General features: G+C 43.2%; 2 protein-coding genes across 3 annotated transcripts; both read right to left on the bottom strand.

Annotated features, from left to right (window-relative positions):
* Positions 1 to 2,594: 2,594 nt before the first annotated feature.
* On the bottom strand, positions 2,595 to 5,042 carry LOC118415523 (mucin-2-like). Its single transcript, XM_035820198.1, has 3 exons — positions 4,411 to 5,042; positions 2,962 to 3,801; positions 2,595 to 2,799 (listed from the first exon to the last, which is right to left on the bottom strand). The coding sequence occupies exons 1-3, from the start codon at positions 4,520 to 4,522 to the stop codon at positions 2,663 to 2,665; spliced, it is 1,089 nt and encodes a 362-aa protein (XP_035676091.1). The 5' UTR covers positions 4,523 to 5,042; the 3' UTR covers positions 2,595 to 2,662.
* A 125-nt stretch (positions 5,043 to 5,167) lies between these two features.
* On the bottom strand, positions 5,168 to 11,538 carry LOC118415525. Of its 2 annotated transcripts, XM_035820201.1 has the most exons (5): positions 11,406 to 11,538; positions 10,401 to 10,670; positions 8,936 to 10,205; positions 7,198 to 7,425; positions 5,168 to 5,975 (listed from the first exon to the last, which is right to left on the bottom strand). In XM_035820201.1, the coding sequence occupies exons 3-5, from the start codon at positions 9,033 to 9,035 to the stop codon at positions 5,836 to 5,838; spliced, it is 468 nt and encodes a 155-aa protein (XP_035676094.1). In that variant the 5' UTR covers positions 9,036 to 10,205; positions 10,401 to 10,670; positions 11,406 to 11,538; the 3' UTR covers positions 5,168 to 5,835. The 2 variants fall into 2 exon arrangements, with proteins under 2 accessions (XP_035676094.1, XP_035676093.1); XM_035820200.1 differs by lacking the exons at positions 5,168 to 5,975; positions 7,198 to 7,425 and having other exon boundaries at positions 9,929 to 10,205.

The raw sequence follows: 11,538 nt of genomic DNA, 5'->3' as shown, positions 1-11,538 counted from the left end.
TTGAAAGAAAAACACCAATTAACACTGGGTTGTTTATTGCAAGACAAGTTTTGTCTGCGTCGGCAATCGAGCAGAATTGGCGCCAAAATTCACACCTTTTCCCCTGCCTACGGGGCTGGAGCGTGAAATTGGGAACCAGACGCCCTGTCTCCCCGGGCCAGTTTCACACAGACTTGTCACTCGTGCCGCCCAGAGGTACCACTGACAACGTACCGGGCATAGTAACAACACCTACGGGATATGCATGGGTAATCGTCAAGCAGATGTCGGGAGCTGGAGCAGAGGAATTTTCTGGTCTGGTATCCTGGCCTATCATATCTGCCGAGTCTCTTCGTGCTCTTACGCTTGTAGCAGGAGTCTCTATTTTCGTAAGACCAAGCGGGCGAAGAGACTCGCGAGCTATATACATGTATTAGGTTTGGATATTATGATTCATTCCTCAATGCTATTTTCCCCTCCCTACTACTAGGACTAACTTAACATATATTTGAGGATTTCATACGTAGACACTGCCTTTTCCGCCATGACTGCATGAGCCGTAATAGCAGGCCGTGAAGAAATATGCTGTTTCATACCCAGCGGATACCATCTTTTGACAAAATTTGATATCATATTTTGAAACATTTTGCGAATTAGTTTTACACGAATTTAGGAAGGGGACTTCTTTGCTTACTAAAATTAGTAAAAAAAAAATGGTAAAATTGGCCAAATAGGGCCAATAACTTGTCGTCAAAGTTAGACCGACAGGTACAACAGCAACGAAACTGTTAGGTGAAGTGCCGTCAACATCCGCAAGGGGAGTTTTTGAGGGTACCCGGGTCCTCTCTACAGTTCTCCATATGATTTAGATGTGCAATGTATTCGGGCGGTAATACTGTAAATGCATTAAAGTTCGCGGGGATTTAATTTCGCGGTAGCGGGAGAAATGACTTTTCGCGGTGGATTTAAGTTCGCGGTGAAGTGGTCGCCGCGAAAACCGCGAATATTAATCCACCGCGAACATTTCTGCATTTACAGTATCTTCCAGTATAAAAAGATTTCAACGCTTGTACAAATGACGCACTCGTTCAGTGGTTGGTTATACGGGTAATCAATTTGTAAGTGAAAAAAAGTGAATGAAAAAGTAGGTCAACACAGAAGAGTTTCACATGCTTTGATGTACAAACAATCACCACTCTTGATTCATGCACATGAAAATGTTTTCGTTCTTCTTGTCTTCATCCCTTTCCGGATCTTTCTCACTTTATCGGAAGTTATCCCTGCCGTGTTCCGTCCCTCCACCAGGAAGCACTATGAACTTGCGGCGCCCTCATCTATTAATTCACCGTTCACTGTGATTTTCTTTGCTGTTAACGGCGGTAGCGCCTTGTTCTCTCCAGTACCGCCCTCCTCCCCCATCCAACATAAACATCCGGGCGGTGCGCAACTGTGGACGGGGGAACACCAGCTGCTGATGGCCCTTCCACCAACTGAACAACCACAATCACATCTGACAGGACACCGCCTTGTAATCTTCGCTGGAGATGTCTCAATACCACAGCTGCCCATCTGTCCCCAGAGAAGGAAGATAGAAACACAGGGTGGATGTGTTCCATTCTTACTTATCGTCGGGAATCGCCTTGAAGTCCTGAGTAGGTTTTCTTATGGAAAACTCAGCCGCACTCCTCTGGCCGATTAGCTGGAATCTTATTGGGGAAAGCCGCTTCCTAGGGAAAACCGCGGAAGAAAGAGGCGTTCTCACGCGTAGTGCGTGTGGTAATGAGAGGGGTGGAGTACTACACGGTTAGTATTTCTATTCAGGAGTAAAAAATGAAAGCTAGAGACCAATGATTTTCACTGTAATATGCCACTTCCGGAAAGCAAACGCGCAAAAATCTCTCACAAAAATAGCTACAGTGCAGAATGGAATCGAAATACACTAGAACTGCGGATTAACAGTTGTTCACTTCAAAGCATCGCCCGCTGAAATCTTCTTACGGATAACGAGATTGATCCGGGGATGACGTACCAGGCGTGAAATCGGCAGCCTGCTGTTTGTTGTGCTTTTGTAAAGCAACCGAAATCGATTTTACCGACTGTTGAGCTGGTGAGAAGTAACAATATTTTTGTAATTATTGCAGCTTTGCATCCGATATACACAATGAATTCGCCTCACTTGGAAAATAAACACTACCTTTCTGAAATGAATCAATAAACAAATAGAACTTCGTGACCCAATACTTCCGCCAATTCTTACTTTAAATTCACTTCACATGACGACTTGCCTGATCTGAGTTTCTTTCAAAGTTACAGATGGCTTTAAGGTGTTAACTCCTGAAGCCAGACTCACACTCACTCAAACGCACAGCGTACGTGGAAGGCAACAGATATATAACGCTAGCCATGGTACTGAAACGACATCTAGCGATAGTTGTTTAAAGCTCACACAAACCGTTTGTCAAAATGCCCATTGTCATTCTTTATCATTATTTCATTACCTGGTTAACTGAATCGTTCTCAGTCGTTAGAAAGGTATGATGAATTTTGTCGTTATCAATATTTGCGAAATCTGAAAAACAAAGAGACCAAAGAGAAAGGACAAAAGATCTTTCAGATTAATTTTGTGAATTTAATTTTCATTCGTCATCTTTGCGCAAACTCTAACATGACTTGAGTCAATCGCTCAGCCAGTGATGGCGCCCAGGTCACAGTCGGCATAATGCGAGAATCCGGAGTTGCGACACTGACAAGTCACGCCGTCCACATCAACGGGCCCATGTGCAGGGATAATGGTGCCGTCCCAGGCGTAACAGTTGTGACCTGTAAAGAAAGGAAAACAATATTTTGAGTCAGCTTTGCTTTACAGACCTCTAAATCGTCCAAAAATGTATGTTTCACCAGTCCCATGGGCCATGACACTCCACAGTTTATAAGTTGACAGGCACTTCAAAAATTCTTCAGCGTAGCAATTTTTTGTAATACCATTTGGACACTCCCCACATCTACAGTTGGCGTAGTCGTCAGGTGTCCCGTCCACACAAGGCTTGTGGACACAGGTAAACTTCCAGCCGTAGTGCCAACAATTGTGACTGGTGGTGGTGGTAGGAGGGACTAGGGTAGTTGTGGTTACGGTTGTGGGTATGGTTGTCGGGATGGTGGTAGGAGGATCACATGACCAAGGCCGGTAGTTGTCCGCTGTAGGGCACTGGCAGTAACCGCACACGCAGTTGGCGTAGTCGTGAGGTACGGAACCATGACCCTGACAGTCTAGATTAGGACAGGTGAACTTTAGGTAGGCCCAGCATGGTCGCGTGGTTGTCCATGGAGTGGTTGTCTGGGGTGTGGTGGTGCTGATGAATGGGACCGGGGTTGTGGGTATGGTTGTCGGGATGGTGGTAGGAGGATCACATGACCACGGTCGGTAGTTATCCGCTGTAGGGCAGAGGCAGAAGCCGCACACGCAGTTGGCGTAGTCGTGAGGTACGGAACCATGACCCTGACAGTCGAGGTCAGGGCAGGTGAACTTTAGGTAGGCCCAGCATGGTCGCGTGGTTGTCCATGGGGTGGTTGTGGTGGTGGGGGCGGTTGTGGTTTGGGTTGTGGGTATGGTTGTCGGGATGGTGGTAGGACTCTCACATGACCAAGGCCGGTAGTTATCCGCTGTAGGGCAGAGGCAGAAGCCGCACACGCAGTTGGCGTAGTCGTGAGGTACGGAACCATGACCCTGACAGTCGAGGTCAGGGCAGGTGAACTTTAGGTAGGCCCAGCACGGGAGGTGGGGCGTGGTTGTTGTCCATGGGATAGTTGTCACTGTGGTCCTTGCTGCAAGGAATAATAACAATAATAATTGTAATAATAATAAAAATAATGATAAGTGTTGCAATAAGAACTATTGCCATGGCGACGAAATTTTGGGAATTCTTGTCAAACGGACGCACACTATACTATTAGGCTAGTCCTTGAGGCGTCGCCAAAAATACATCTGGTATTTTATTTGCAGCCAGTAAGCACCGTATTTTTTTTAGTAATGAGGCTGCAGCATACGTGCTCAAGGCACCTCCTCGAACACGGGAACGCCGTTTTACGTCCGTTCCGAAAGACGAATTCGTGAATTCATAGTCGATTAATTTCTTACAACGTTAGTACATGTAACGTTACCTCTCGAAATTACCAAAGCTGCAATGCCATATAGAGGCCTTGCTTATCCCGCTTCTTTTCCCATTGTTTCCCAACTTTTACACAAAGAAAGTAGATATATATACTCGTGACATCGAGTACCGTTCGAATATCAAAATAAAAACGGTTAACTGTGAAAAGACATGCCAACAGGATCGCAGGTGCACACACATATGGGAAGGTACGTGTAACGTCCTGCGGAGACCTGTGTCGTCATAAAGGTGCAGCGGGTACACCTGGCCGGGCTGAACTCACCTGAAGGATACACCCGTCCGCGGCTGTCTGAGAACGGACGGTCCGTCAGGCTCCTGCCTTCAGCCCCGCTGGTCAGGAGAAACACCAGGAGGAAGAACATGGCGGGTAGCATCGTGAAGCAGCGGTGACAAGGTTACAGTATAGTTTGACTGAAGTTTGGATTTCTATTTGATCCGCCATCCGGAGGAACAAATAGCTCTTGTGTGTCTATGCTATTCTGTCATATTGACTTTTCTAGCAAACTAGATATCCATGTCAGTTATGATATGCTGTAACATTAATCTTGGACCTACATTTGTTGCAAATAGGTTTCCTAGTGATTGGTAACACATCGGGAATTGTACCTGAAATTTTCATTGGCCAAATTTTGTTTAATAACGTTGCAACACAACTTCATAGATTAAGCTCAAGTGCAACATAATGTGACATTGATTCTTCCGGTGTACTAGTATTTTCATTGATCAGGTTTTCTTGTAGGATAGTAAGAAATAACCCAGTGTGTTCCATTACAGCGATTGTTTGCATTATCCTATGCGTTCATATATCACCTGAAGTAGATTTGTTTTTAACCTTATAATTCCTTTACATCACTGACTACATAAGATGAAATTAAGTTTACTTTGTGTCAAAGGGGTGAGAATTTCGCACCTGTTCCAGGTCGATGATAACGTAATGTTGAACTGTAGGTCAGAACAAAGTATGCAGAGTCTGCGCTTTGGCTACTGTTTCAAAATATATCAATGACTGTCAGGCTAAAGATATTATCCAACTTCAACTTTATATCATTGACAATGTAAGAGTTTGCCATAACTACTAATATTAAAAAGCTTTACACGACACAAGGCGTAGGTAGAAGTTTTTATTGTTGAAAAATCACACTTAAGATCATTGAGAGAAACTTCGGTCTTGTGGAAGCGTTTCAAATAAGCCACACTTATGCATTTTGTTCATCTTCCATAAACGCCAAAATCTTCAGCCTCTACTAGGCTCCATGGATCGCTGGAATACTAGTAGACATTAACCAAATGTAGTGAACAGTATGCTGTGAGTTGGCCGAATAGTGTATGTTAGGATTCGCATATTGGTCCCTGCAGTTGGTAGAGGCTGCAAAATCTAGACTATTTCATTTATCATAAATCTTGGCAAAATTTCCTCATTACTATTTATAGGTTTCTTTTACAGTGTTGAATTTGACTTTTCGCCTTCGGGTTTAGGGATCGGACTTGCGTTTACAACAAGTTTTTGTCACAATTCATCATTTGCTTCGTGCACATCAATTAAGCCACCGCTGCGTCTGTAATGTGTTCTTGTTTGAATTAAAAAAAAAAAGAAAAAAACAGTAGGCACCGATAAGCGCAGCCCAGAAAGAGCGAGAGACCCGCTTTAGGACTCAGCACAAACTCAGGTGACACGACCGTTTGTCGGTCAGCCGGAGATGACGCCCCATCTGCAGTCTGCGTAATGTGAGTATAGGTACCCTACTCGGCACTTACACATGGCACCGCCCACCTCAACAGCGCTTCCTGAAGGGATAATGGACATGTCCCAGGCCCAACAGTTAGGTCCTGTGAAGCAGAATAATAACGACATAAGAACAATACATTCCCTACTGGGATATCTCAACATACAGTATACCCTACTGAATACATACCATTCAGGTAACTCTGTCTCTTGACATCAAAGTTCGTGCTCTGTCACTCCGGTAACATAGAAATACTCAACAGAATTTATCTATTCTTTTTCTATTAGTAAAGCTGATATCTCACTGGACTTTGCTACTGTAGGACTACGCCAAATTGTGCCGAGTTGCGCCACACAGCCTCGCAAAGTGCCGCCAAACCGGCACCAATCAGTGCCAATTGGCACCAACTTGTCGCCTAAAATTACGGGTTTTTTTTAAATTTCCATTTGTAATTGGCAGAATGTCCCAAAACCTTTACCGCTGCAAATCTCTTTCTGATGAATTTCAGTCATTTACAATGGTTTTCAATTTGGTAGTAACACTGCATAGAGATTTGCAGTAACTGAGTAAGGCTATCTTTTTAACTGGTGTCTTATTTCATGTAGTGAGTTGGGGGGTATATAGTTTGGACATTGCATATTTCAAAAAAATTCACATCTTTCCCAACTCATGTTTTTTTGTGCAAACTACTTAATGAATCTTGTTATTAGTGTACCCAAGAAGATTGTCTCCATTTCATCTCATTGGTATACTTTTTATTCACGGAGGTCTTTCTTTTTTTTCTTGGTGCGCTTAATACACTGTACGTTCTCACAACTTGCTATTAATTGAGTGCGTCGCCACCTTGTGTCCGGCCTATACCCATTATGAATTATGAAAAAAAAACCTCTGCCGGGAAAGCAGGTTGCTGCAAGAGTAGTAGAGGTATCAACGTCATATTCTGCTTCTATTCTTTCCTCTTGATTCCTGTACGTCATATACTTTCTTCATAGAGAAATTTAATAATTGACGACCTGATCTTAGTATATATATGTTACACCCGAAAAATGACGAACGTGCCTTTGAAACCTGCCAAATGCATGGCCTTGGTTCAATGGACATGCAACAGGGACCCTACAGGTGCCCAATCGGGCTGCGAGAAGCGATCGACCAGCTGTCGAATCCGCAGGATTGACTCTGGTAAACCGCCAGGACATCTGAAATGTACCTGCCGGGCAACGACTGATAAACGGGCCAAACGATATCCGAGTGTCCGCCGAAATATACCGGGACCCTACAACAGCCGGTGCAAGTAACAAACCACAATGTACATGCAATACTATTACCATTTGGACAGGGAGCAAAGTGACAGCCGCTCGGGTAGTCGTAGTAGTAGACCCAACCGTGGAAGGGGGTCGGGTCCACGCAATGTGCATCATATTCTGAGCACAAGAATATCGTTGGGTGTGTGGCGGTGTTGGTCTCTGTGGTGAACACGGCGGTGGTGATGATGGTGGTGGTGGTGGGCACGATGGGGGGTTCGGTTGTGGTGGTGCTCTTCACTGACTGCCTTGCTGCAAGGGATAACAGCTAACTTTTCAACCTCTTCATAGATTTTAATGATATTTGGTATTTCGGTAGTTGCTGGGAAGACGAAGGTCATGTTCAACTTTACGCCCCCTGGTTTGTGCAGAACTTCTACTTTTTGTATCTTGTGATATGGACTTGCTATGGTCTTCATTTGTTTGGTGCCAGATACCTTGTAATAATGGGGACCCCCGTTTTACGTCCCTTCTGAAAGACGAATCCGTGAATTATTGGTCGATTGATTTCCTACAACGCTAGTTCATGTAACGTTACCTCTCGAAATTCGCAAAGCTGCAATGTCATAGATAGATAGATAGATAGATGGTTTATTGCACAACAATTGCATCAGTAACAATGTATGGCAATTTACATACAACAAAAGGTACAGTCTAATGCTACACATATACGATATATTGCCACAATTTCAGTTACTACAATACTAGTGGAATCTACGGTAGGTAATAAAAGGAACTACATCAGATTGAATATTTCTATACTACTAGCGACATAATATCTGTCAAAAGTTATTTAGGAATGGTACAGTTTCTTTTTTGCATGGCGTGATAAATATATTGACCTATGTACATAGATATAGAGTCATGACATGATGAAAGTACATTGAAGGTGTCACCATTTGTGTGTGGTAGAGATATATTTGACTTACATGTGATTGATTGCATTAACTTTTGTCTTTCTTCATTGTATGTAGGACAAGTCATAATGAAATGATACTCATCTTCAATGCTAGTGTCATCTTGACATGAAGGACATAGTCTCTGATTTGTTGGTATATTATGGTGGCGACCTTTTTCGATTTCGAGGCAGTGTGCACTTATTCTCAGTTTGGTAATGCTATTCACAAAATTTTTGTTTCGGATAGATAAGAGGTAGTTTTCTATACCAAACTGGGTTTTTATTTTAGAATACACTTTGAGTTTATTGTTGTTTCTTATTTTTTGTCTCCATTCAGAGAGGAATGTGTCCTTCATGCGTTCCTTAAATGTGTTTCCAAAATATTTGGCGTCAACAGTAGGATTGAGCCAAATATTTCGAAACCCATGTCGGCTTAGCATATCTTGAACATGTATAGCCCAATCTTGGTCTTCTTCGACAGCTACATCATATGTTTTTTTCACAATTCTGTCATTAGACATGTTCTGCAGTCTGAGCCAATATTTTATTAAGTGAGTTTGGGTGTCAATGTACAGTGGGAACGCTCTTAGTTCGCCACTTACAGCGGCGTTGTCATATAGAGGCCCATACTTGCTTATCCCGCTTCTTCCCATTGTTTCCCAACTTTTACACAAAGAAAGTAGATATATATATACTCCTGACATCGAGTACCGTTCAAACATCAAAATAAAAACGGTTAACTGTGAAAAAACATGCCAACAGGATTGCAGGTGCGCACACATATGGGAAGGTACGTGTAACGTCCTGCGAAAACCTGTGTCGTCATACAGGTGCAGCGGGTACACCTGGCCGGGCTGAACTCACCTGAAGGATACACCCGTCCGCGTCCGTCTGAGAACAGACTCCTGCATTCGGCCCCGCTGGTCAGGAGAAACACCAGGAGGAAAAACATGGCAGATAGCATAGTGAAGCATCGGTGGCAAGGTTACAGTGTTGTTTGACACAATCTAAAGACTGGACTACTATTTGATCCTCCATCCGGAGGAACAAATAGCTCTTGTGTGTCTATGCTATTGCGTCATGTTGACTTTTCTAGCAAATTAGATATCCATGTCAGTCATGGTTGTAATATTCATTCACTTCTGAAATGAAAATCGTGTCAACTTTGGACCTACATTTGTTGCAAAACAGATTTCCGAGTAATTTGATAACACATTGCGAATTGTACCTGAAATTTTCAATGGCCAAATTCTATCTAACGTTGTGACGCAACTTCGAAGAAGAAACGTATTAAGCTCAAGTACAACATAATGTCACATTGATTCTTGCGGTGTATTTTCATTGATCAGGCTTTCTTGTAGGATAGGAAGAAGTAACCCAGTGTGCTCCATTACAGCGATTGTCCGCATTATTATATACTTGCGTTCACCGTTTTCCTGAAGTAGCTAGCCTTACACTTCCTTCATCTCACTGGGTAAATAAGATGAAATTGACATGGCTTTGTGTCAAAGGGATGAGAATCTCGCACCTGTTAAAGGTCGAGGAGAACGCCATGTTGAACTTTAGGTCAGAACGAAATATCCGGAGTCTGCGCTTTGGCTAGTATGTCATTACTGAAGTCTACAGTAAGTATTAGTATTAGCTGTGTACGATACGAGGCATTTGTAGTTGAAAATGAACCTTGACGATTATTGAAAGAACTTCGGTATTGTGACAATTTTTTAAATTAGCCAGCTCACACTTATCCATTAAAGAATTACATTTTGCAATTAACTGTCCTGACAGCCTTTCAATAAAACCCCTGGCCGAAAAAAACGCACTCTTAGTACATCATAGTAAGTATTGGCAAAACGATTATTCAGATGGTTGTCATGAACCACAGTTTATTTGCTTCGCTGACATTTGCAGTGAATGCATGCAATGTACAAATTGCCATGTCACTATTTCACTCTTTAGGATCTCGTGTGACTTATGAGGTGTATTGGTCAGCCAGAGATGACGCCCCATCGGCAGTCTGCATACGGAGAGAATCTGTCTCCCCATCTCTTCCAGCGGCACTCACACACGGCGCCGTTCACCTCCACAGCCTCCCCTGCAGGGATAATGGTTCGGTCCCAAGCGTAACAGTTAGGTCCTGTGAAGAAAGATGACGCAGTCGTGTTAGACTTTTAACCTTGTTTCCACAACACTCATTGTATCATATAATGTAACTAATTAAAGCAACATTTACCAACTAGTAACATTTACCAACTAGTAGTAATTAATTTGCTAGGCGAGTGCCGCTTTACAGAGTGAAACGACATGGAATAAGACATGTCTGTTGTGATACCGGTTGGACATGTTCCACAGGAGCAGGTGTAGCTGTTGTACGATGTCTGGTCCACGCACGGCGGGTCTAAACAGGTCGATCTCCCGCGGAGCAAACATGGCAGAGGTCTGGTTGTTGTAGTAAAGGTGCACCTCTGCTCTTTCCTACAGCACGTACAGGGGTAAAGGGTGGTGGTCATGGTGGCCGTGGTGGTGGTGGGGTAGGGCATGGTCATGGTGGTGAAGGGTGTTAAAGTCGGCAAGGTTTTCGGTGCTAAGGTGGCCACATGATCTGAAAGCAGTAAAAGTTGCAACACGTAGAAACTAGATTTTCTCGACCTCATACCTTCGCCACTGAATGGTGTAAGTTCCGTGTAACCCTTTCGAATGACGTATCATACATGCTTCTTATTGATTATGCGTCCTCATTTGGGCAAGTCATATCAATTGATCATCATCTCTTACCCAAATAACACATTTTTAACATCAACAAACCGATTTACAGCACCTTCCATCGATCTGCTCTTCCTAGCTTATTATAGCCTATGTGGCCTATTCTGTGCAAATGTGTAAATTAGATTTGTTTGTTTGTTGTATCTTTGTGGGTCAGCCGTCATCAGCTTACATAGCCTGCCTAGGCTGGCCCAGTGTAATGTTTTCCAATAAATAAAATAAATAGAAAGTCGTATCTTTTCAAAGAAGGCATTTCTTCATAGAATATGTAAATGAGGCCCTCATTTGCACGATGATATGTCTAAATAATGTCCACATTTATTTAACTTGCAAATTCCACAAGAATTAAATTCCCACCATCTATAACTATGGAATTATAGTATTCTCTCAACCCCTTGAGATATTCTTTTTCAAAGTCTAAAACGTAACTGGCCCCTTACGGTAGTTCCATTAAAGCTGCTGAGGGAGCCTACACGACTTACTGCAACTTCCAAGAGCTAGCCACCTCTAAATTCATCACCATTGCATTTCTAGAACACGAAATTTCTAAACCAGAAGTCGATCAGGCTCCTACCTTCGGCAGCGCTGGCCAGGTAAAACACAAGAGGAAAGATAATGGCGGGTACCATCGCGCAGGATGCGGAGCCTCTGTATAAAAAAAACTACCTAGTGTTTTACGATCCGACATCCGTAGGAACAAACAGTCC

This window comes from Branchiostoma floridae, chromosome 5 (genome assembly GCF_000003815.2).
Source record: "Branchiostoma floridae strain S238N-H82 chromosome 5, Bfl_VNyyK, whole genome shotgun sequence".
Classification (NCBI taxonomy): domain Eukaryota; kingdom Metazoa; phylum Chordata; class Leptocardii; order Amphioxiformes; family Branchiostomatidae; genus Branchiostoma; species Branchiostoma floridae.
Note: the sequence above shows the minus strand (reverse complement) of the source record. Positions and strands in the feature narration are given on the sequence as shown.